Source organism: Diadema antillarum, unplaced genomic scaffold (assembly GCF_040938485.1).
Source record: "Diadema antillarum isolate AM-2024a unplaced genomic scaffold, OU_Dant_1.0 seq00001476_RagTag, whole genome shotgun sequence".
NCBI lineage: Eukaryota > Metazoa > Echinodermata > Echinoidea > Diadematoida > Diadematidae > Diadema > Diadema antillarum.
The window spans coordinates 59,025-86,698 of NW_027272215.1; the positions used below are offsets into that span (position 1 = coordinate 59,025).

Below are 27,674 nucleotides of genomic sequence, written 5' to 3' on the forward strand. Positions count from 1 at the left end.
ATACAAGGCAGATAAGAGAACATTTAAAGGAAAATACTTTACATCAATAAGCTTACGAGTATACATGTCGCACAGATACTATACCCCGATGTTTAACGAATGAAAACTTTATGCTGGGATTACAACGAACTAAAATCTCTGCGAGCAACCTCTTGACTAAAAGCAAAAGTACATTGAGCTTTGCCCATCTAACACTATGAAGTGGCATTGATTGCAAGAAAATTGCAAACTAAAGCACAAAAAGGGGTAAAGAGCCTGGATAGAAAATTCTTTCCTTTGATTATGAAGCGATAAGTCTACTTTCAAACAAACAAAAAAGTTAAAAAGCAAGATATTACCATCTCCTCTGACCCACAAAAACTGAATTACGTAGGAGCAAAATCGGGCAAATGCTTACCTAATTTTGTAATCCACCGTAACTCCGGCAAAGTCGATGCTTTCACAGCTCATAAAGAAGACGAATTGAAGACCCAAACTACAGATGAGCACGCCGAGAGTGAACCTCAGCATACCTTTGTATTTTAGGTCAAATCGCTTGACCACCCAGCCACCGAAGAGGGCGCCAATAAAACTTGACGGAGTGACGATGATACCTGAAAGGTAAGTGAAAAGAGATAATGGCTGTGATCCAAAATATTTGCCAGGAGAAAATAGGGACACGGTTAGAGAAGGAGAAGACGAAGAGCAAGAAGTAGGCGACTACTTTATACATCAAGGTTTATCATTCATATTTGTTATTTCAAACACTTACATAATAAGGTAAAGTCTATGACACTTTCTTCAACTGAATTGTCACCTTAGTAGTGATGCTGCGAAAAATGGCTGCGATAGGTAAAAGATGCGAAGATTACTCTCAAAACATTGTGATTAATTCAAGTCTCACAGTGCAATAAACGATGTCAGTTTAACTCTCTCAGTACAACAGACGACTTTTTTTTTTTTAATGGGGAATAATCCTAATTTGAACGTTTCAACCTTATGGCCTGCAAAATGCCATTTCCGGGAGGATTTTATCCCCTTTGGAACATGGGAACGATCATTCCAAATATCAAGTCCAGTTCTTTTAAATGATGCAAATCTTTGTTAGGAGATCATATGCTTTTAACGAAGCATACCTTTTGGAGCAAGTTAAATCAAATCAAATCAAATCAAATCAAATCAAAACGAAACAAATCAAATCAAATCGAATCGAATCGAATCGAATCAAATTAAATTCTCAGGAAATATAATAAAAACGAGTCAAATCAATATCAAATAAAGCCATTTACAGACATCGCAACGAGTTGAATCAAGTCGATTCAAATCGCTATCGAATAGTGCCTGTTCAACTCCGGTAAGATCAAATGAAATGATATCAAAATCAATATTACTCTGACCCCTTACCCGCCAAAATGGCTGCCTGGCCCGACGTCAGGTTGAACTGCGACTCCATGTACTTTGGGCCGAAGACGCCCACGGCGACTAGGATGAAGGTCTCGCAGGCCGTGGAGATGTTGTTAAACATAAATGGCAGGTTCTTGATCAGCATCCACAAGGCGCGGGGAAACTGGGCGATCGACCCCCAGCCGGTCTTCGTCTCAAACTCCATCCCACGCTGGGTCTCGTGCTTGCGCTGGGCGAAGACTTTTTTCCCGCCTTGTGGGTATTTAAAAAAAGGTTTGTTTTAATATATTAATAAGGTCTTCTTTATCCAGGGTAGCCTCTTCAGTGTTGCCACTGCTCTACCAGAGGGTCCTACCATTATAACCACCCTAACGTTGCCCGGTACCCATTTATACACCGGAGTCGAAAGGGAAATGGTGGGTAAAAACATCTTCAGGTGTGAGTTTCTTCAATTTGTCTCCCTTTACAAATTTAACAATACAGATCTGTACAGTTCAGCAGTTGCGATCTTAACAAATTCACATTGTAGAGGGAGACAAATTGAAGAAACTCTCACCTGAACCTTCACCCTTCTGAATAATATCTTTCTTTCATTCAAAAACATCTTGTCCAAGGACGTAACCGCTGGGAGGGAATCGAACTCGGGTCCTCCGATTGGGGATCGGGAGTCTTATATCCACTATAATCATAATACCACAGCGCCCCCATAGTTTTTAAGAGTAGCAATAAGGATTTCGTAATGCCTGTAAGCTGAATATAATCAGTCACTTCGAGCTTGTTTCCATATTACGTGAGAACAGCAAAGATTGTTATCATTTAATGTGAAGACTAAATACTCTGTAGATCTCGATCTAGACCCTAAATGAATTCGGTATTGGTCAAGTTGTGTGAGTGCCGCTGCTCGCGACGATTCGATTCGTACACGTTCGTCATTGAGTGTGTGCACGGGCTGTGAAAGTTTTGCCTGCCGTGGTAGACCCTCATCGAATAGTACATGTGTAAATTGATAAGTATGTAAACGAGTGCGAAAAACAAAACAATGCAAAACAAAAAATCTGACAAGGAGGAGAGGGGGAAGAGAGAGAATCATATTCACAGGAAAGAGATAAAAAAACAATGAATATTCTGTGATATCTCATCAGTCATGCGCAACAGTGATCAATGTTATTGCGGGTTCCATATGGAAGACCGGATGCACAACTGTATTGGTGTAGGCTACCTATATAAAATGATGGGGATGTATTTATTTCTCAGCCCCCAACCCCCTCTGTTATATTTGTTGCTATTAAAGGCCCCTAAATTTATCTTCAGACTGATGGTATATTATTTTGTTTCTCAAACCTACCCCTCTTTTCTTCATACTAGTTTCAAAGATTCACTGTGCATATGCATTTTCCGACCTCTCTCGACCCCTTCCTTTTTCAAATGCATGACTCGTGTATTTCTTCCCTTCCTCGATCACTGCTTGAATTATCATACAATTTATTTGTTTCTTACGACTTTCTCTGCCTCTCCCCTCCTCTCTTTCTCATTTCAAAACTTCACAATGTTTGTCTACATTTTTTTCTACATTGATCAGTTTGTCTAGAAACACTGTACAGTCACGTGCAAATTAGTATGAAGGAAAATTATACCACTATTGCATTAATTCATTATCACTTTATTCACTTCTTTTTGTTCAAACACTTTTTTCATGAAGGTTTATACAGAGATAACCTGATCCTCCAATATCCAAGAAGTATTGTAATACAAACTAGAACTATCACTCAATGTGATCTATACCCCCTACTAACAAAGTAACTGACATTTGCCATATCTCACGTCAAGTGCTCAAAACCTGAGTGAGTAAAGTAAATAAATCAACAATTTCTATGATTTTCATTAGAAATACTTTTACCATAGTAACACAATGTTTAACATTAAAAAAAAATAAAGTTTGCCCAGCTAAATATCATAACTGTCACCGCGATGTGCCAAATCTCAAGTCAAATGCTCAAAACTGAGGGAGTTAAGTGAATTCATGATGTCATTGTATTACGATTTTCATTCAAAATAAACTTAGGCTGTCACCATATTGTGTCGAGCCCACTAATGTCAATAATATTCGACCACTAATGTGGCTGTCGTATCTTTAAGCATTTACACTCCCAATACAATGTGCCATAATTCAGTCAGATCATTTGATTTTCTTTATTCCGAGTGGTTCCCAATCGACGTGTTCTCTTACTCTTTTCTTTAATCTGTATACACGCAATCTCAGTTTTATATTCGAAAAGACACACTGTATGTTCCATTCTCTTGCAAAACAAAAAGAAATGACTGTATTTCATTTTTGTAACATATGATCGATGCAGAAAATTCCGGATAAATTCATTTGAATTTGGATCGTGTAATGTCATAACAACCACTAATGTCATAAGACGACGACAAATGTCATAACGACCACTAATGCCATGACACGTCAACGACAAATGTCACAATGACCACTTTAATGTCATAACACGTCGACGACAAATCTCACGATGACCACTAATGTCATAACACGTCGACGACAAATGTCATAGCGACCAATAATGTCATAACGTCGACGACAAATGTCAAAATTTCCATTTTTTGCTGCAAATGTCATAAGACGTCGACGACAATAATGTCATAACCATAATCTCATAACACGTCGACGACAAATGTCATAACGACCACTAATGTCACAACACGTCGACGACAAATTTCATAATGACCACTAATGTCATAACACGTCGACGAGAAATGTCATAACGAACCAATAACGTCGACGACAAATGTCGAAATTTCCATTTTTACTGCAAATGTCATAACACGTCGACGACAAATTCATAGCGACCACTAATGTCATAACATGTCGACGACAAATATCAAAATCGGATTAACCACAAATGTCATAACACGTCGACGGCAAATGTCAAAATTTCAGTTTTTACTGCAAATATCATAACATGTCGACGACAAATTTCATAATGACCGATAATGTTCTAAGACGTCGACGACAAATGTCATAACCACTAATCTCATAACACGTCGACGACAAAATAAATGTGAACATTTGTTTTTTTACTGTAAATGTCATAACACGTCAATGACAAATGTCATAACGACCACTAATGTCATAACACGTCGACGACAAATTTCATAATGACCAATAATGTCATTAGACGTCGACGACAAATGTCATAACCACTAATCTCATAACACGTCGACGACATAATGTCAAAATTTCTGTTTTTACTGCAAATGTCATAACACGTCAATGACATAATGTTAAAATCGAATTAACCACAAATTTCATACCGCGTCGACCACAAATGTCATAGGACCTAACGCATCACAGGGGAGGATCCAGGAATTCTGTAAAGGGGAGGCACCTTAACAAAATCAAAGGTTGATGCAACCTCCTCCCTTTTTGAGTTGTATTTCTTTTATTTTAACAAAAATAGAGACGGGGAGGGGCGCCGCGCCCCCTCTAGATCCACGACTGCTTCAGCCACAGGTTAATGGTAAAACCCGATGCTTGCATTACAGGGAGGCGACTTTTCAAAACTACAAGCTGGCGCAACCCCTATTTTTTTCTTTTTATTTCTGTTGTTTTAACAAAAACAGAAAGGGGGCATCAGAGGGAGATGCACCCGTCTCGATCCGCTATTGCGTCATCCACAAATGTCAAAACTCATTGCTTGCATTTCATGGGCGGATCAAGGAATTCCGTAAAGGGGAGACACCTTTTCAAAATGAAAGGCTGGCGCAACTCCATCCCCCTAATTATGTTCTTCTTATTTAATTTGTTTAAAAAAAAAAGAACAGAAAAATGGAGGGGTGCGGCAGTCTTTACTTTTGTAAAGGCGCCTCCCCTTTACGGAATTCCGTGATCCACCTCTGTGACGCATTCTGAAATTTGTGATACATTTGGAAAATTTGACATTCATGGTCGACGCGTTATGAAATTTGTGGTTAGTTCGATTTTAACATTTGTCATCGACGTCTTATAATATTTGTGGATAACCAGACTTTGATATTTGTCCGATGTTACGACTTTTGACGTCGACGTGTTATGACATTAGTAGTCGTTATGAAATGTGTCGTCAACGTGATGACATTTGCAGTAAAAATGGAAATTTTGATATTTGTCGTAGACGTGTTATGACATTTGTGGTTAATCCGATTTTGACATTTGTCGTCGACGTGCTAATCCGATCTTTACATTTATCGTAGACGTGTCATGACATTACAGTGGTCATTATGACATTGTCGTCGACATGTCATGACATTAGTGGTCGTTATGACATTAATGTCGTCGTCATCTTATGACATTAGGGAGCTTTAGATTTTAGACGCGCGGACGTTCAAAGGGGAAAAAAAAAAACATGTTCTGAGCGTGCGCAGAAGCGTACGTCAAGTTGACGTGCGCTTCTGCGCACGCTCAGACCATGCTTTTTTTTTTTTCCCTTTGAACGTCCGCGCGTCTAAAATCTAAAGCTTCCTGTTAGTGGTTGTTATGACATTACACGATCCTAATTCAAATGAATTTATCCGGAATTTTCTGCATCGATCATATGTTACAAAAATGAAATACAGTCATTTCTTTTTTGTTTTGCAAGAGAATGGAACATACAGTGTGTCTTTTCGAATATAAAACTGAAATTACGTGTACAGATTAAAGAAAAGAGTAAGAGAACACGTCGATTGGGAACCACTCGGAATAAAGAAAATCAAATGATCTGACTGAATTATGGCTCATTGTATTGGGAGTGTAAATGCTTAAAGATACGACAGCCACATTAGTGGTCGAATATTATTGACATTAGTGGGCTCGACACAATATTGTGACAGCCTAATTTATTTTGAATGAAAATCATAATACAATGACATCATGAATTCACTTAACTCCCTCAGTTTTGAGCATTTGACTTGAGATTTAGCACATTGTGTTGCTATGGTAACAGTATTTCTAATGAAAATCATAGAAATTGTTGATTTATTTACTTTACTCACTCAGGTTTTGAGCACTTGACGTGAGATATGGCAAATGTCAGTTACTTTGTTAGTAGGGGGTATAAATCACATTGAGTGATAGTTCTAGTTTGTATTACAATACTTCTTGGATATTGGATGATCAGATTATCTCTGTATAAACCTTCATGAAAAAAAAAGTGTTTGAACAAAAAGAAGTGAATAAAGTGATAATGAATTAATGCAATAGTGGTATAATTTTCCTTCATACTAATTTGCACGTGACTGTACAGTGTTTCTAGACAAACTGATCAATGTAGAAAGTAGTCTTGTTAACAAACATTGTGAAGTTTTGAAATGAGAAAGAGAGGAGGGGAGAGGCAGAGAAAGTCGTAAGAAACAAATAAATTGTATGATAATTCAAGCAGTGATCGAGGAAGGGAAGAAATACACGAGTCATGCATTTGAAAAAGGAAGGGGTCGAGAGAGGTCGGAAAATGCATATGCACGTGAGTCTTTGAAACTAGTATGAAGAAAAGAGGGGCAGGTTTGAGAAACAAAATAATGTACCATCAGTCTGAAGATAAATTTAGGGGCCTTTGATAGCAACAAATATAATAGAGGGGGTTGGGGGCTGAGAAATAAATACATCCCCATCATTTTATATAGGTAGCCTACACCAATAAAGTTGTGCATCCGGTCTTCCATATGGAACCCGCAATAACATTGATCACTGTTGCGCATGACTGATGAGATATCACAGAATATTCATTGCTTTTTTATCTCTTTCCTGTGAATATGATTCTCTATCTTCCCCCTCTCCTCCTTGTCAGATTTTTTGTTTTGCATTGTTTTGTTTTTCGCACTCATTCGATGAGGGTCTACCACGGCAGGCAAAACTTTCACAGCCCGTGCACACACTCAATGACGAACGTGTACGAATCGACTCGTCGCGAGCAGAGGCACTCACACAACTCTTCGCAACGAACCCGAGCGGAGTAAGCATAGACGTATTACTAGCGGTTTCATTGAATTTAATTGCGAAAAGCCACAGGCTTGCGTGTAAATAAAAAATACCCGCGTAGTTTTTACTTACACGCAAGCCTGTGGCTTTTGGCAATCAAATTCAATAAAACCGCTCGTAAAACGTCTATGCTTACTCCGCTCGGGTTGTGTGCACAGATATTCTGAGGTTGTGTGTTGCGAAGAGTTCTGTGAGTATTTCTGTGGTCTCGCGACGATTCGATTCGTACACGTTCATCAGTGAGTGTGTGCACGGGCTGTGAAAGTTTTGCTCGCCGTGGTAGACCCTCATCCAATAATTACTAGTAGTACGTATAAATACGTATAAAAACGGGTGAGAGTGCGAAAAATAAGACAATACAAAACAAAACAAAAAATCTGACAAGAAGGAGGAGGAGGGGGGGGGGGGGAGAGAATCATAAGGAAAGAGATAAAAAAGCAATGAATATTCTGTGATATCTCATCAATCATGCACAACAGGAATCAATATTATTGCGAGTTCCATGGAAGACCACAACTTTATTGGTGTATGATGGGGATGTGTAGGCCCCTAATGGGCTACCTGCAGTGACCAAAGATTACATAGTTAACGCTTATATATATATATATATATATATATATATATATATATATAATATATATATATATATATAGTAGAGCAGATAAGCCGAAAAATTGTGCAAAATTTGACTAAAGCATGAAACTTTCACCAGTGTTAGTACATGTTATAAGATTCATTTTAAGATCGGGAGGTAAGTCTGAATTGACCTCTGATGACCTCCAAAGGTCAATGACCTCAAAATTTGATAAAATTGATATTTTGCGTCATTAATTAATGTTAAATATGGTAATGATGTACTAAAGACTCATTTTTCTTACAGTGGAATTGTCATCTTCATGTTCCATAGAACCCTGACAGGTTTACCTTTGACCTCTGATGACCTGCAGAGGTCAATGACCTCAAAATATCAGAATATTGATATTTTGTCATTGATTAATGATAAACACGGCAATGATGTACTAAAACCTTTTTTTTTTTTTAAAACAGTGGAATTGCCTCAATGTTCCGCAGATCCTTGACAGGTTTTTAGCTTTGACCTCTAATGACCTCCAGAGGTCAATGACCTCAAATTATCAGAATTTTGATATTTGGTGCAATTGGTTGATGATAAACATGATAACGATGTCCTAAACATTCATTTGTGTTACAACTGAATCGTTTCTTATTCCTCAGATCAAGGGAAATAATTTACACGTCTCTGCCTTTGACCGCTGAGGTTTGTGACAGGTCAATGACCTCAAAATATCAAAATACACGTGTATTGATATTTGATGTATATTCAATGGTTAACTGTATACCTGGTGTGCAATTATGCATTATGCTATTAGCATTTATGCTACAAGAAGTGTCTTCTCATCCCACAGAACATTGGCCATTACGGTACCCTATGTATATCCAACTTTGACCTTCAAGGACAATGTGAGGTCAGACTTTTAGAATATCAAAATTTGTGTAGGATTGCAAATATTGATGTTTGGCTTCATTGGTTTAATCCTGAATGTTTAATCATGTACAAATCACGCCTTGACGTTATAATCAAAGTATATCTATGCATATTCCACAAAGCATTGGTTCATAGTAACAGGTCTCAGGAATGTGAGCAGTCAATTACTTCAGAAATGAAGCTTGCGTGCCTTCATCAGTGATGGCAGTGACCTCAAATATAATATTTATGTTTGGATTATGCAGACTAGTGTCAGAGGACAGAATTTTGTGATGATAAAGTGTATTATATTGCACAGGCTTGGTGTGCCTAGGGTTTAATACAGAGTGCCACACAGGGAAACAAACACTCTGTTGTTTTTGGAGAGAGATAAGAACTGGCCAGTGGCAGCATACAGTTGCCATGGGACCGCCTTCCCATACTACTAATTCCCCAGGTAGTTTCACTTCACAACTTTGGGGCATGTGTACTTGCACATGTTAAAAAATATAGTCCTGTCTGTTGATTAATGTCGAGGGTTACATATGCTATGGGAGAGACAAGAATGAGCATGTGCTTTGTAAATTATAGTTAAGGTTATTCAGAATATGAAAATAATAACCAGGAATATAATTTTTACGGGAAGGAGGAGTGATATTTTGGTGAGTGATCAGTCACAGAAAGTGTTGAGCCAAACAGTTCCGGTGGTCTGGGGCATTGCACCTTGCTCTGCAGAGAAGGGGAGAGGCAATCACAGGTCACGTGGAGGAAATCTGCTGTAAGTAGGCTTCTATTTCGTTTTCTAAATGATATTTCTGTTGGGTACATGATTTATGTATGCATTATGCTTATTGTGTGTGAAGTTTAGAAGTAATGTGAATGCATGTTACGGCTTTATAGAGTAGATGAAATGTTGAGGTGAACGGAGTCATTGTCCTCTTAGCCATTGACCCTGTGTGTTTGCTGCATACAGAGTACACAGCAGTGCACTCAACCACACACTTTGCACAGAGTAGTGGGAGTAAAGTTACGTGATTTACACCATGCGATGGAGTTTGTAAAGTGGGAGAATATTGGTTTGAATGAATGGAAGTTGTAGTAATCATTATTATTGGCTCATTTGAATGTCATGTTTATATGATGAGAGTATGTATGGTACATCAGACTTTCACAAATGTGAGCAAGTCAGTTAGAGCACATGTAGGTGCCAGACAACACGTGAGGTTGGCATCTTTTCTACCTCCATGCATGAACGCACATTTTTCAGAAGTTATCGTGCGTATGGAAAACATTTGACTTAGGGGGCGCTCTCATGTAAACAGTGAATTAAAGATGGCCGCGCCCATGGTATCGGTATGTGTATAAAACTGCCCACCTGTTGAGGCATTATCCAGTTGGGAGCATACACTGGCGTAGCCAGGGGGGGGGGGGGGGGCGATGGGGGCCGCGATCGCCCCCCCTAAGATTTGGACCGGGGATTTGGGAGGCGGAAAAAAAAAATGCGCGTATACTGTATATGCATGCACATGAAGCGGGTCTCCTTTGCAACCTTTCATCAAATAAGATATTTTTTGAATATTTCACTCAAAATGTGCACCAGATCGTTGAATTTCAATTCAAAATATGCAAAATCTCTCGTGCTTGGGAGGGGGATACCCCCTCCCAAACCCTCCCCCTCTGTGCCTCTTTCCATAGCTTAGTACACTTTTTAGATTTACAAAAAATTATGAATAATTCTGAGTGCACAAGACGTATCACTTATATTACGAAAACTCAAGGTTCCCTCATGTATAAGGGGAATTTCCCCTTTTAATCGACCCTTTCCTCCCTCAGCCTCCCCCCAATCAGTTTGTGTGTGTGTGTGTGTGTGTGTGTGTGATTTCCCAAATGTTGATTCCATCAAAAATGCGTAGATGAGATATCTCAATTTCAACCTTAAAAAGGCAAAAGCTCGATCGGAAGGGAAGGGTGGGGATAACACTCGCCCACGCCTTCTCCCTGCTCCCCCGCCCCTCCCCCCCCCCTTCCACTATGCATAGAAGTATAGACTGTGGCTATACCCAGATCGCTTTATTTCAATTCCAAAAACGCAAAAGCTCCGCGAGCGGGAGGAGGAATCCCCCTTCCTCTATATACCTCACTAGACTTTATACATACACACAGATGGTGCACATTCGGAATAAGAGCTAAATTCCGTGATTTTATCACTTCGATGAAAAAGTATTGCACCAAAAATTTGCAACAGATCGCTGAATTTCAGGTCTGAAAACGCAAAATCACCTTCGTGTGGGAGGGGATATGCCCCTATCTACACCCTCGTGTGCATGCTTTTTCTGTTTGACTGCTGAACAGACAGTGTTCATGATATTCAGTGTAAGAATTAATACAAGAAGATTATTTAAATGATAGCATTTTATAGGCAAATTGTTCAATGATAATCTACATCAAAATATACTGCAACCTTAAACAAGTGGGACTGTTTCACGTCGATAAAACGCGCAAAAACATGCATCAAATTGCACCATTTGCAACATCAAAATGCAAAAAGTTCTTACCGTGGGAGGGGGACACCCCCTCCCCTCCCCCTCGCTCGCTCTGCTCGCTCGGGTTCAGTCGCGTTCATGATATTCAGTGAAAAGAATTAATACAAGAAGTGTATTTAAATTATACCATTATATAGGCAAATTGTTCAATGATAATCTACATCAAAATATGCTGCAACCTTAAAGGTAGGGGATACCTTTTACAGACCTCCCAAAATGCAGCAAAACATTAAATATGAACCTCAGGGGACTTGCTTAGGCCACTGCTTAGAAATTTGGAAGTCAACAGTTATCTAAAATTTGAATGATGCACAAAACTCAACTACTCAGTAGTTCTGTGTGTCAGCCACACTTAAGCCTTTTTGTTGCAGTCTTCTGTATTTGTTAAAACACAAATCTAAAAGTACAAAAGCTGATGTAATAACATATAGAGTGTGTGGCAAGAATGTATATAGAACTGTTTGTAAGTGTTGATGAACTTTCTTCACAAAATATACATGATGGACACACATACGGTGCATGGGTCTGCAAAGGTAGCCTAGTAATGTACTGGAATTTACGGTGAGCCCCGAAAAAAATTCAATTCAAAATCTAACCGTCAAAAAAATGTACTAAATGTTACCTTCCATTTTCAATACTTTATGGGAGTTTCTAAAATGATACTCTCTTCAACATACCACTGTATTTATACAACTCTTCATTTAAGGCATGCAAATGGGATTCCCTACCTTTAAACAAGACCAGTGGGACTGTTTCAACTCGTTAAAACACGCAAAAACATGCATCAAATTGCACCATTTGCAACATCAAATTGCACCATTTGCAACATCAAAATGCAAAAAGTTCTCACCGTGGGAGGGGGGACACACCCCTCCCACACCCTCCCCTCCCCCTTCACTCGCTCCACTCGCTCGGGTTCAGTCGCGTTCATGATATTCAGTGAAAAGAATTAATACAAGAAGTGTATTTAACGTATACCATTTTATAGGCAAATTGTTCAATAATAATCTACACTAAAATATACTGCTACCTTAAACAAGTGGGGCTGTTTCACGTCGATAAAACGCGCAAAAACATGCATCTAATTGCACCATTTGCAACACCAAAATGCAAAAAGTTCTTACCGTGGGAGGGGAACACCCCCTCCGACACCCTCCCCTCCCTCATCGCTCGCTCCGCTCGCTCGGGTTCAGTCGCGTTCATGATATTCAGTGAAAAGAAGTCATACAAGAAGTGAATTTGAATTATACCATATTGTAGGCAAATTATTCAATAATAATCTACATCAAAATAAACTGCTACCTTAAACAAGTGGGACTGTTTCACGTCGATATAACGCGCAAAAACATGCATCAAATTGCACCATTTACAACATCAAAATGCAAACAGTTCTCACCGTGGGAGGGGGACACCCCCCTCCCACACCCTCCCCTCCCCCATCACTCGCTCCGCTCGCTCGGGTTCAGTCGCGTCCATGATATTCAGTGAAAAGAATTAATACAAGAAGTGTATTTAACTTATAGCATTTTATAGGCAAATTGTTCAATAATAATCTACATCAAAATAAACTGCTACCTTAAACAAGTGGGACTGTTTCACGTCGATATAACGCGCAAAAACATGCATCAAATTGCACCATTTACAACATCAAAATGCAAAAAGTTCTTACCGTGGGAGGGGGGACACCCCCCTCCCACACCCTCCCCCCCCCCCCTCGCTCGCTCCGCTCGCTCGGGCTCGGTCGCTTCGCTCCATCGCAGACTAACCGCCCCCCCCCCCCCCTAAGATGAAATCCTGGATACGCCGTTGGGAGCATACTTGCTTATTTACCATTTAATCTTAGAACCATGTTGTATGAGATGACATACAGCGGTGTGAATGTTATGGTTTGGAAATCACCATGATAAGGACCATTCGTGTATGTATGTTTCTTTTATTTAGGATAATTTCCGCTGTGTATCAGCAGCATGAGCAGTGAGGAGACAGCTTATCGTACGAGGCTGATAGCTATTGTGACCTGTTCAGAAGACAAGTGACGTTTGACTTTGGGTATAAATATGTTTCAATTTCCTTACACATTTATGCAAGTTCATGGAGTGGAACATGTTGTCCATTATTACAATTTGTTGTTGACTATGCAAGTTGCATTTAAGCTTACTAGTCAGTAATAATGTGGGTTCCAGTATATCAAAACCAAGTGTAGGTTTTATTGAGAGAATGAGGTGACTATAAGGATTTGATAACGGTTAACATCTATAACTAGGAGAATAAGTTTGTTTTATGTTTTCATACACAAATTATTGGTATGACACAATGCTAGTATGTGATGTGTAACTTGGCAAACTAGAAGGTTTGGCATGGATTATGCTAAACAAGGCTACTGAAGAAATGAAAGCAGTTGATAATGTTTTGGAAATGATACAGCTGTAGTTCAACTTTTCATTTCATTTGAAGGAGTTGATATGCATTTGACACTGATGATGCAACATAAAGCAGTTACGGTGTACGATTCAGCGGTATTGTAAACCATGATGGAAATTATTATAGATCACTGATAGTGAGGAAGAGCTATGCATATTGAGTTACAGTTTTAATTACAGTATTACAGTAACTCTTGTGGACTGAGATAAACAACTGAGAGTTTTTGTGATTGTGTTAGAACCAAGTGTAACTAGCTAACGCATTGCTGATGTTATCATGGCATATACAAAGTGTGTTATGATGTTGGTTTTTTCTCTGCTTGTTCTTTGCAGGGTTTCTTTTTTTTGTCTGTTTTATTACTTCGGTAATAAACGTGCATATTACTGCAGGTCAACTGGTACGCTCATTTATTTGAGTACTCCCGGGTATCTAAACCAACCCACCCCCTAGGGCACATAACAGCCCCCATCCCCCGACACTAGCTTGCATGAAATTATATGCAACATTATCCAATTTGCACTGGACAAAATTTGTACTTGTACGCTTAAACATGGAATGTGGGGAGAGGAGTACCATATTTTGGGTTGATGCTTAATAGTTTGTGAACAGGCATATGGCAAACTAAGTCCCTTGAACTGGATGAAAGGGTGACAGATGCTAAGTAGAAAACAACAGGCCCACCTCATCAGGTGTACGTCACAAGCCAAACAACCCGAGTCGTACAGCACATGAGTTACGCAGCCCACGAGTCATACATCCCGTGACCTAAACACTAGATGAACAAGGTCAATGAGCTCGACATCAAATATAGTAGGCCCACAAGCTGTGCGGTCCGCGAACTCGACACTCGACGAAAACAAGGCCCACGAGATTAATATATGTATTACATCAGAAAGCTTAATCTATTCAGTGTAGGTCTTGTGGACCTCCCCCTCCCCCCATGTGTCGGACCCTTATGGGCCTGGTTTGCCTATACTATAAGCAGGGCTCGACACTAACGGTGGCCCGGTGGCCCGGGGCCACCAAAAACGCACATCGGGCCACCAAAATTTCAGAAATGAAGACTTTGGTGGCCTGATCGCGCCACCAAAAAATGTCGGATGTTTGCCTTTGGGCCACCAAAAATAAAAGTTAGTGTGGAGCCCTGCTATAAGTGTCAAGCTCATGGGCAATGCTACCTAGTTTCGAGCTGGCGGGTCTGTGTAGGTCAGTGTCAAGCTCGTGGGCTGTATGGTTCCGATGAATAACTCATGGTCCTGGAGCATATAAGTGACGTCATGGACCATTTGGAAAGCGACATACTGTGAGGCATAACATGCATTCCACATGAAGCAACCCTGTGTCTTGCAACTTGCTATTGTCATCCAATTAAGTTTGGGTCATTACGTCAGGCAATTTTGGGCATTTTTTTAATGACCCCTGTAGGTACCCTCAATTCAAAATAGGAGTGGAACTACTATTTACTCTAATTGTCTTCTTTATGCTCGATACTCCTTAACACTTGGGCCTGGCCAAGAGTTGTGTCCCCATGCCCAAATATTGGTTGTTTCCAATATGCCGCCATCCGGTTTGCATCCGATGTGTGAATCAGGGTACGCTGACAGCGGGTAATATCACCTGCATGATCCGGTTAAGACTCTCTGCCAGCAAGTGATGAATCAGTGTAACCTGCTGAAATTGGTCTAGATCTATACCCTTGATCTCTTTCAAGACAGGGCAGCATCTGCGTCTTCAGTGAAGCACGCGATCGGCACACAGGATCTCCTCCACGACTTAACTGGATAGACATCCTGAGGTCAGCCCAGCGTTCTTATAGGTGCACAGCCACTGTATGCGATCAGTCATCAGAGTCTTCCAGTGGCAATATCTAAACAGTTTGGGTGAAGGCAACCTTGTCTCTATGATGAGTGCATTGCACATAGAGTACAGGATGCACGAGATGATATAGTAGAGCGGTTAAGCCCTCAAAATCATGAGAATTGTGCAAAATTTGACTAAAGCATGAAACTTTCACCAGTGTTAGTACATACCATGAGATTCATTTTAAGATCGGGAGGTAAGTCTGCTTTGACCTCTGATGACCTCCAGAGGTCAATGAACTTCAAATATCAGAATATTGATGTTTGAAGGCATTTGTGAAAGATAGGCCTAGACGTTGGTTACGCTGCACTAAATATGCATTTGTGCTACAATTCTTCTGATTCCACAGGGCATTGACAGGTTTCTACCTTTGACCTCTGATGACCTTTAGAGGTCAATGACCTCAAAATACCATAATAGTGATCTGTGATATTATTAGGTAATGATAAACATGATTAAGATGTGCAAAAGCTATCTGTTTTACAATGAAACTGTCTTCATATTCCAAAGAGCAAAGACAGGTTTCTACCTCTGACCTCTGGAGACCTTTAGAGGTCAATGACCTCAAAATATCATAATATTGATCTGTGGTGGCATTAGTTAATGATAAACATGGTTAAGATGTACAAAACAAGCATATTTGTTTTACAAGAAATTGTCTTCATATTCCAAAGAGCACAGACAGGGCTCTACCTTTGACCTCTGGTGATCTTTAGAGGATGTACAAAACAAACACAATTGTAGCCCAGATGGCTACTAGCACATGTTTATAATAAAGGATAAAATAGAATAGAATAGAATAGGATAGAGAGTAAAAGAAAACAGATCACTGCAGTCGTTTTCCTAGACACCCTGTGACACCAATATGCTAAGTATTTTCCTCTTCTTGGAGTTTTTAAAACCGTTTACTAGTATCTTCCTTCCAGCTGTTCCCTTTTTTTCAAACCCCCCTCTTCCAAGGAAACTCTATGGTGAAAGGAATTCATGAGTTTGACCAGGGAAGCCTCTCACCTCCCTGGTTTGACATTGGCTACTTTCCCCACTTGTGGTCAGAACTCTCCATCCCCAAAGCCCCGCGCCAAATTACGGGGAATAACGTGATGACGTGTTTTTGCCCTCTGATCCCCAAACATAAATGACCCTCTGAGCTGGAAGATGGCCCTCCTGCCAGAATGTATCCCTCTATTCTAGCATTTATTGTTTAGTGGAGTGGGTCAAACAGGAACTCCAAAGACAAATTCAGGTACAACGACCCAGAACAACGATGACGTTGGTTGTCATAAGGACACTAATATCCATTTGGTTTGTCATTTTAATATACAAGAAACAATAAAGTCTTTACCAGTGGTTACAGAGAAGAAGTGAATGAAGAAACTAAAAGACAGTGGGCGAATTAATCAGAAATTGAGATGAATCATTAGAAAATTGAATTCTCACAGAAACGAATAGGAGGAGCAAATTGAACATTTTGACCAATAAGGAATTAATTTCTAGTGAACACCACACCCCAATATAAGATTGAGCCAATGAAATTCTTTAGAGAAAGGAAGTTTGTTAGTAAATTAGTTATAAAAAACATGTCTGAGCCGAGAAATCAGTTAGAGTGGCAAGTACAATGGGAGCGGCTTCACACTATATAGTGAAGCAAAGGCTGCAGAGCACTTTGGAACTTTGAGGAACTTTGAGAATAGTTAGAGACCACAGAGATAAAAACAGGAGTTCCCCTTCCTTGGTACATCATGCCCCCTCCAAGTCAATCAACTAATCTTTATCGACGCTGTGAATGTGATGAGGATCTGACTATCGTAACTGAATCGGCGAGCAGCAGCACATGAGGAGAATCTGTGCGTCACGATAAGACAAAACTTTGGTTTACGCCAATTTGGAGTGCAATGACAAACTCCAAATAGTCAACTGGTGTCATCGGAGATGTTGAAGCGCCCTGTTAGACTGATACAAAGTGGACAGTGATGGTGACGAAGAGCCTAATGAGAGCGCGACAGCATACCACTCAACGGACGGCCCAGCCGCACTGACGAGATCGACAATGACATACAGACGAGGACCTCATTCGTCGACCGTACCGATGTCGAGATAAGTGACCACACCCACTAGCATCATTTTTCCCTACTAACTAAATCCCTCCATTTCCCATAGAATAAGACGGTATATGAAATGGTCTCAAAAGCCGTGAAGACGTTCCTAAGTGATGAGTGGAATGCTAAACTAAGTTGTGAGGAAAGAAACTGTTTGTGAAGAAGTTTTTTTTTTTTTTGTTTCAGACCTACAGGAAGGCAGGTCGTTGGAATAAATATGCCGTTAGTAGCATTGGTGTTATCCATGTAAATTTTATCATTCTAACGCATTTTGCATTTGGTGTTGTGGAACAATATTTAGTTTCTTCTACTTTTGGAATTTTGGTGATGATTGGTGTCTATGTGAGTATTTAACCCCCGACCAGTACAGAGAGAAGGTGACAGACCAATCCAATATCTATCCGCCTCTGTACAATAATTGGTCGCCGGCTTGGAGAAAGTAGTAAGGAGTTTTAGGGAACTTACACAATAATGACATTGTCTTCATATATTCCAAAGAGCACAGGCAGGTTTCCACCTTTGATTACCTTTTCACCTTTGACATGATTAATGGTAAACATGATGATGTTCTATAGAGAGCATTGGATGGTCCTATTTATTAATCTGGTGTGGTGCATACTGAAAACGGAAAAAGCATAATTAAAAAATCGACCATTGACCCTTGCCAAAAACGCTGCCCCGGAGCCCTACCCCACCCCCACACTTAAAACACACACACACACACACACACACACACACACACAATTCCGCCGCCCCACTTAAAGGACAAGTTCACCTTCATAAACATAAGTATTGAGAGAATGTAGCAATATTAGTAGAACACATCATTGAAAGTTTGAGGAAAATCAGACAATCCGTTCAAAAGTTATGAATTTTTGAAGTTTTTGTGCAGTAACCGCTGGATGAGAAGACTACTCCAGTGTATGAATAACTTAGATGTCACATGCGTACAACAATATGAGGAAAATATAAACAGAATTTCACAAAATGCCATCTTTTGACAAAAGTACACATTCCCCTGACTCGTTACCGACAAATGTTATGGATAATATTATTCCCCCTGCCCTTAGAAAGAGGCAAGTCAAGAGCTCTTTTATTATGCGAAAAAAGTGAAAATATGCTGAATTTTCTTTTACATTTTCTTTTTTTGTTGTACGCATATGACTCACAAGCTGTAGTAGTCTCCTCATCCAGCGGTTCCAACACAAAAATTTTAAAAGTAAATTTTAAGGGTAGAAAGTGGTCTTGTAAGTTTTAAAATGAGAAAGAGAGAAGGGGGAGAGACAGAGAGAGTATGAGAAACAAATAAATTGTGTGATAATTCAAGCAGTGATCGAGGAAGGGAAAAATACACGAGTCATATGCATTTGAAAAAGGAGGAAGTCGAGAGAGGTCGGAAAATTAATATGCAGAGTGAGTCTTTGAAAGTAGTATATATGAAGAAAAGAGGGGCAGGTTTGAGAAACAAAATAATATACCATCAGTCTGAAGATAAACTTAGGGGCCTTCAATAGCAACAGATATAACAGAGGGGGTTGGGGGCTGAGAAATAAATACATGTACATATGTATAGATTCAAGCGATCATGTTATTTCACAACTCTTATGCATGTACATGTACCATTGTATAGCCTATTCCATAACTTTCAACTACTCTCCCTTCAAGCTTTCCATCCATGCGCTTCTTCTCCACTCCTTTTCCCTTCAATCTTTCCTGTTAATATTTCAATCACCAATCAACGGAGATCGAAAATTGTTACATTATACATTACTCGTCATGTGTAGGCCTATTGGTCGATATGCGTTTCAATATGGGGGGGGGGGGGGGGTGGGGTGGCGTTAGGCAGGATTGGCTTCATCGATCTTCAGTCCACCCCCCCCCCTCCTCACACAGCCAATACGTGAATTCGCAACATGTTTAGACCTAGACTATATATATATATCTATATATATATATATATATATATATATATATGTTTATGTATATGTGTATATATATATAAGAAAGCTTCTTTTTGATTCGCGGGATAGGCTACAATCCTTTCTCAGGCGGAGGTTCTGAATTATCGGGTCGTGCTCAGTCTGCACACAATGAGCTGAACACCATATCAAGTATACGTGTATAATGATTGTGTGTAATGATATGGGAAAAATGCATGGGAAAATCAAAATACATGTTTATGTATTTTACGTGGAATCAGTTCCCGTCTGTTGTCTTGGCAGAAATGCACCAATCTTGCAATGTTGTTGTTTATTATTTTCCCTCTCCATAACGGGTACATATGGAACGTGTTGATCCATGTGATGTCGGAAAATGCGAGGATGTATTGCAGGTGGCCTATTGCAGGTGTGGATGGCCTTCAATTTGTTTTTCACATTATATTGGCATGTGTAACAGACTGTAACTCACCAAGATGAAATGTTTTGAAAAAAGTTCTGCTTGATTTCACATGAGCGGATGATTATCAATTGTCTTTCTGCTATCATCTTGTGTGAAACAAAGTATTGTTTCTATTCAAAAGATAGCGTGCCAATTAATCTGCACTTACTGTTGGTGCTCTATAGGCCCTATAAGACAATCAAACCCACCTTCAGCCTAGACATTCGTAGGCGTTGTGGTGTAGAGGGGGATCTGCACATCTCTCATGAAGCGAGACTTCTCTTTTCTTTTCTTTTCCCCACTAACAATGTGAAACAAAGATATCCGTAGACGTTGTGGTATGTAGACGTGGTAGAGCGAGACTTCTCTCTTCTTTTCTTTTCTTTTCCCCACGAACAAAGTATACGTTTAGCAGGAAACATAGAAGCATTCGCACATACTGTTTACATTTCCCATCACATGCTTTTAAATCGGAATTTTCATGTAATTTATATATTTTGTCTGGAAAGGAATTACCAAGAACTTTTCAACACAACACATGTTCAAAAGAAACCATTTGGTTCATATATAATTTACTCTACAGAGTGATTCCTGGGGCCTACTTATCACCGTCAACGTACTCGAATAGTTTTCGCTAAAGATACAAGTATGTTTACAAGACTGCAAACATTAGAATGATTCGTCCCTTAACAAATCAGACTACATCTCTTGAAATGTCTTCAAACGTAAATGAAAGTAATTCCTCTTAAATGATTACTCTCTTATCTATCTATCTATCTATATATATATATATATATATATATATATATATATACATACATATATATATATATATATATATGTATACATATATACACGTACTGTCCTACTTTAATGGGGGGGGGGGGAGGGTTCAACAAATTGCTCAAATCCGATTTAGTGATATTTTCCTGAAAAAAAAATATGGCTTAGAAATCAATCCTGTGAGATATGTCATTGGAATCGCCAGGGCAATATTATTTTGTTAATTTATAAGAAATAAATCGCATTTGTCACTTGCTGCCTTTTGCCAGGGTGGGGCGGTACAGGTTTGACAGATCTGCGAGAGCATTATACAGTGCAATTAATATTTCTTCACCGGGGACATGGTGATGTTTTCCTAAAGAGTACACCTTAAGTGGGGCGGCGGAATTGTGTGTGTGTGTGTGTGTGTGTGTGTGTGTGTGTGTGTGTGTTTTAAGTGTGGGGGTGGGGTAGGGCTCCGGGGCAGCGTTTTTGGCAAGGGTCAATGGTCGATTTTTTAATTATGCTTTTTCCGTTTTCAGTATGCACCACACCAGATTAATAAATAGGACCATCCAATGCTCTCTATAGAACATCATCATGTTTACCATTAATCATGATGTCAAACATCAATATTCTGATAATTTGAGGTCATTTAACTGTCGAGGTCATCAGAGGTCAAAGGTGGAAACCTGCCTGTGCTCTTTGGAATATATGAAGACAATGTCATTGTTGTGTAAGTTCCCTAAAACTCCTTACTACTTTCTCCAAGCCGGCGACCAATTATTGTACAGAGGCGGATAGATATTGGATTGGTCTGTCACCTTCTCTCTGTACTGGTCGGGGGTTAAATACTCACATAGACACCAATCATCACCAAAATTCCAAAAGTAGAAGAAACTGAATATTGTTCCACAACACCAAATGCAAAATGCGTTAGAATGATAAAATTTACATGGATAACACCAATGCTACTAACGGCATATTTATTCCAACGACCTGCCTTCCTGTAGGTCTGAAACAAAAAACTTCTTCACAAACAAGTTTCTTTCCTCACAACTTAGTTTAGCATTCCACTCATCACTTAGGAACGTCTTTACGGCTTTTGAGACCATTTCATATACCGTCTTATTCTATGGGAAATGGAGGGATTTAGTTAGTAGGGAGAAATGATGCTAGTGGGTGTGGTCACTTATCTCGACATCGGTACGGTCGACGAATGAGGTCCTCGTCTGTATGTCATTGTCGATATCGTCAGTGCGGCTGGGCCGTCCGTTGAGTGGTATGCTGTCGCGCTCTCATTAGGCTCTTCGTCACCATCACTGTCCACTTTGTATCAGTCTAACAGGGCGCTTCAACATCTCCGATGACACCAGTTGACTATTTGGAGTTTGTCATTGCACTCCAAATTGGCGTAAACCAAAGTTTTGTCTTATCGTGACGCACAGATTCTCCTCATGTGCTGCTGCTCGCCGATTCAGTTACGACAGTCAGATCCTCATTACATTCACAGCGTCGATAAAGATTAGTTGATTGACTTGGAGGGGGCATGATGTACCAAGGAAGGGGAACTCCTGTCTTTATCTCTGTGGTCTCTAACTATTCTCAAAGTTCCTCAAAGTTCAAAAAAAATCTGCAGCCTTTGCTTCACTATATAGTGTGAAGCCGCTCCCATTGTGCTTGCCACTCTAACTGATTTCTCGGCTCAGACATGTTTTTTATAACTAATTTACTAACAAACTTCCTTTCTCTAAAGAATTTCATTGGCTCAATCTTATATTGGGGTGTGGTGTTCACTAGAAATTAATTCCTTATTGGTCAAAATGTTCAATTTGCTCCTCCTATTCGTTTCTGTGAGAATTCAATTTTCTAATGATTCATCTCAATTTCTGATTAATTCGCCCACTGTCTTTTAGTTTCTTCATTCACTTCTTCTCTGTAACCACTGGTAAAGACTTTATTGTTTCTTGTATATTAAAATGACAAACCAAATGGATATTAGTGTCCTTAGGACAACCAACGTCATCGTTGTTCTGGGTCGTTGTCCCTGAATTTGTCTTTGGAGTTCCTGTTTGACCCACTCCACTAAACAATAAATGCTAGAATAGAGGGATACATTAATTCTGGCAGGAGGGCCACCTTCAAGCTCAGAGGGTCATTTATGTTTGGGGATCAGAGGGCAAAAACACGTCATCACGTTATTCCCCGTAATTTGGTGCGGGGCTTTGGGGATGGAGAGTGCTGACCACTAGCGGGGAAAGTAGCCAATGTCAAACTCATAAATTCCTTTCACCATAGAATTTTCTTGGAAGAGGGGGGTTTGAAAAAAAGGGAACAGCTGGAAGGAAGATACAATTGTACTAGTAAACGGTTTTAAAAACTCCAAGAAGAGGAAAATACTTAGCATATTGGTGTCACAGGGTGTCTAGGAAAACGACTGCAGTGATCTGTTTTCTTTTACTCTCTATCCTATTCTATTCTATTCTATTTTATCCTTTATTATAAACATGTGCTAGTAGCCATCTGGGCTACAATTGTGTTTGTTTCGTACATCCTCTAAAGATCACCAGAGGTCAAAGGTAGAGCCCTGTCTGTGCTCTTTGGAATATGAAGACAATTTCTTGTAAAACAGATATGCTTGTTTTGTACATCTTAACCATGTTTATCATTAACTAATGCCACCACAGATCAATATTATGATATTTTGAGGTCATTGACCTCTAAAGGTCTCCAGAGGTCAGAGGTAGAAACCTGTCTTTGCTCTTTGGAATATGAAGACAGCTTCATTGTAAAACAGATAGCTTGTTTTGCACATCTTAATCATGTTTATCATTACCTAATAACATCACAGATCACTATTATGGTATTTTGAGGTCATTGACCTCTAAAGGTCATCAGAGGTCAAAGGTAGAAACCTGTCAATGCCCTGTGGAATCAGAAGAATTGTAGCACAAATGCATATTTAGTGCAGCGTAACCAACGTCTAGGCCTATCTTTCACAAATGCCTTCAAACATCAATATTCTGATATTTGAAGTTCATTGACCTCTGGAGGTCATCAGAGGTCAAAGCAGACTTACCTCCCGATCTTAAAATGAATCTCATGGTATGTACTAAGACTGGTGAAAGTTTCATGCTTTAGTCAAATTTTGCACAATTCTCATGATTTTGAGGGCTTAACCGCTCTACTATATCATCTCGTGCATCCTGTACTCTATGTGCAATGCACTCATCATAGAGACAAGGTTGCCTTCACCCAGACTGTTTAGATATTGCCACTGAAAGACTCTGATGACTGATCGCATACAGTGGCTGTGCACCTATAAGAACGCTGGGCTGACCTCAGGATGTCTATCCAGTTAAAGATAATATGAAGTTTTGGTACCTTTACAAAGTTTCCCTGAGATTGCCTTGTCTTAGTTTGTGTTTCAGGTTAAAGTACCTTTCATATAACCAACACAGTGAGACTTACTCGCCCCAAAGTGCTCTCATATCTTAGTAATCATGCAATAATGGTTTCGGATATTATCGACGCTGTACAACGTCAATAAATACTAACGGCTCGTTCGAATCGTTCGAATCTTTATATAGCTCCCTCAACGATCATTCTGCGTGTAACTCGTGAGAACCGGATCGCCAGCACAGAACTTGTGTAGAGTTCTGTGACCGCCAGTTATCCGGGCAGTGCCGCAGCGCTAACACTCCTCTGAAGCTGTTTGTGCGATGCGGTAATGCGTGCATGCATGCGAGCGGTATGTACAGTGCCGACAATGCGTGATCACAGATTATGGTACATGAGGCGAGGATGTACGACTTGTGTGTACTAGGACTAGTACATGTAGTATGGTACACGAAGACGGGTTTGACATAGAGCAGCCATTGCAGGAGGGAAACAAAAACAAATACGAAGACCATAAACAGTGGTCAATCCTGCCGGAGGGGAAAAAAAGACGAGTATAGCTGCGGCAACTTTGAGGCGATCAGATATGCATCAGTATACTTTGTATACTACTAGGCGCTGCGTTTTACTCACCACCGGCCACCCTGGTTAGATCGAGGCTCGTTATGCAGCGAAGCACGGATTATACATACAGATTGTACGCGCACACAACTTGACAACACTGCGGTGGTGAGAAGTGACTTGCTGTGCTGCCAAATAAGACAGTAGTTCCTACATGATATTTTAATGTAGTTAGATATTTTTAATATTGTCTGAATTCATATGTTGGTAAACTCTCGTGATTTTAGAGGCTCCACCACAGTGCTAGACTATCACGCGGACTTGCTATGAGATAGATGACATCTACCTTGTAAGCAGCCTTAGCATGCCCTGTTCAGCAGTCGATCGTTTTACCAGGGAGGTGGTTTACCGGGGAGACGGGAACTCTCTATTCATTCAGTACTGTACATGAAGGAAGACATTACCTCAACCAGCTCCCAGCCCGACCAGATGCATGCATGAATGCAATACCCGCTCGCGCTGGTTTACGTTTGGAACAGCAACACACACACACACACACACACACACACACACACACACACTCACATACACACACAGTACACACACACACACACATACTCACAAGCACACTGACACCAGGGAGTGTTCCAGTCCACCTGTCTTGACACGGGTACAGAAATAGATCGAACGTTTATTGACCTTGAGTCGGGTCAGACTCACAAAAAAAAGAGGAAGAAGAAACCACGCCAGAGATGGAGTGATCAGATTGCAGGGAGAGAGAGAGAGAGAGAGAGAGGAAGAGGGAAAGACACATTTTCACAAACCTGCCTCGTTATGACGCAATCGTGGAGAACATTGCCAGTAGCTCCATGATACAGTCGAGGATGGAATCAGAGCTTGAAGCTCCTTGATGGAATAAAGCCCATCCCATACTCACGACTATAGGACTGACAGAGTTTGGATCCTGAACAAGTCACAGCAGCTTCAGCATAAACGAGTTGTTTTTTGTTTTGTTTTGTTTTTTCAAATCCAAAGTCGGTCAGTCATAGTCGTGAGTCGTATTCCAATAGTGTGCGGCGGGCTTAGGATATGTAGGTCACTCTTTGGCCTTTAGTTCGGCCTGCACTAATTTATTCATTTATTTATTTTATTTTATTTATTTTTTTTGTATTTCAAAGTTACGTTGGTGTTTTCATTATGCAGATGGTGCATTATAGTAGGCCTATGATAAGTGGCCTATTGGCCCCAAAACATGATTTTAGACTGAAAATAATCCGAGTTACGTGTTTTTTTTTATTTTTTTTTTTACATACAGATTATATTCAGATTGACAGTGTAAATCATTAATCGATTGATTTTCAAGGAAAATGGACTTACCGGATTATTTTTTTCTTTCGAACACGCTCTTCTTCCTTCAGAGAAACACAAAACCTCCACATTCAACTCCAAAGGGAGGAAAATCAAGCTGCGCATACCGAGGTTGAGGTAACATAAGTAAATCCAAGTTCTGTGAGTTTCAGAGGAATATCGCAAGATCTTGTGGGTGGTATACTAGTACTTTAGTAAGTTTCAGTTTGATTGTAGTTATGAACTACCTATTTACGACGCCAGTGTAGCCACGGGTATGAGCATGTCGCTGTAATAATATTGTGCGACACAACAGAAGCCTGCAACATTGTGTGCGACATCCTCGAGAATTGGCGACATGCATGTTCTAACTATATAAGTGTTATCAAATTTGTGAAAAACACGTGTAAAACTTGTGGGACGACAAACTCATATGTTGGCTGAACTCTATTTTTTTTTTTTTAGAATATTTTATTCTCCATCAATGGTATTTCGTTTATGCATCGATACAAGGTACTCCATCATCTCTTTATTGTTTTAGGGGGTTTCGTGTTGACAAAGTCGAGTATTTGGCTGCAAAAATTGCGGTGAGCTACCTGTGGTGTATGGCTGGTGCGTGTTCCACGTGTTTATAGGGCATAGTGAAAATTCAAGGAAAAAAAACCTACAACCCAAACGAATTGAAACAGAACGCGCAGTGGTACGGGGAAAAGACACTGCGTGCGAACATCTTCTTAAAAAAAAAAAAAAATGTCGCTACGGCGACAGGTGTATGCCTCCGCAATAATGCAGGTCTATAGTACAATGTCTTGACCATGTGTGATGACAGTTTCACACAATTGGCAAGATATTAAAATGACAGGTTTGCCACAAATGTGCTGAATGTTCACTTTCCTAGAACTATCAATTGGATGAATGATTAAAACGTCAGAGTGCAGGTATTTGGGGGAACTGATGATTTTTACTGGACTTTTGACCCTTTTATAAGTTTATGCATTGAGTAATTTTCAAGGTATTGAGAAAAAATATAAATTCAGTATCAAATGGTAAAATAGTATTATCTAAACCTGGCCTTTGACCTTTGACCTCACAGTTCCAAAGAGAATCACTGTTAGGTAGAACATGCATAAATATGTAAGTTTCATGATAATACCTTGAGTTACTTTTGAGATATGGAGGAAGAAGTGCAATTTAGCACTTTCACTTGACCTTTGACCTTTTGGCACTAAACTTCCCGCAGAATATATATTGGGTTATACATGCATACATCAAGTTAAAAAAATCCTTCAGGCATTGCATAAATATAAGAAAAGTAGTGATATTTTGAGGAGTGGACCTTGAACTTTGACCCCTGACCTTTGACCCATGACCCCCAACTTCCCTAGATAATCACTGCCCATCGGTTCATATATATACTAAGTTCCATGAAGATACCT

General features: G+C 39.9%; 1 protein-coding gene across 1 annotated transcript in view; it reads right to left on the reverse strand.

Annotated features, from left to right (window-relative positions):
* The window catches only part of LOC139709863 (uncharacterized), a 61,610-nt gene that overhangs the window by 21,206 nt on the left and 12,730 nt on the right, over positions 1-27,674 (reverse strand). The window contains exons 2-3 of the mRNA XM_071621822.1: positions 1,384-1,635; positions 398-593 (exon numbers count right to left, since the gene is read on the reverse strand). Coding sequence (XP_071477923.1) covers positions 398-593; positions 1,384-1,635 — 448 coding nt within the window. The remainder of the gene's footprint in view (positions 1-397; positions 594-1,383; positions 1,636-27,674) is intronic.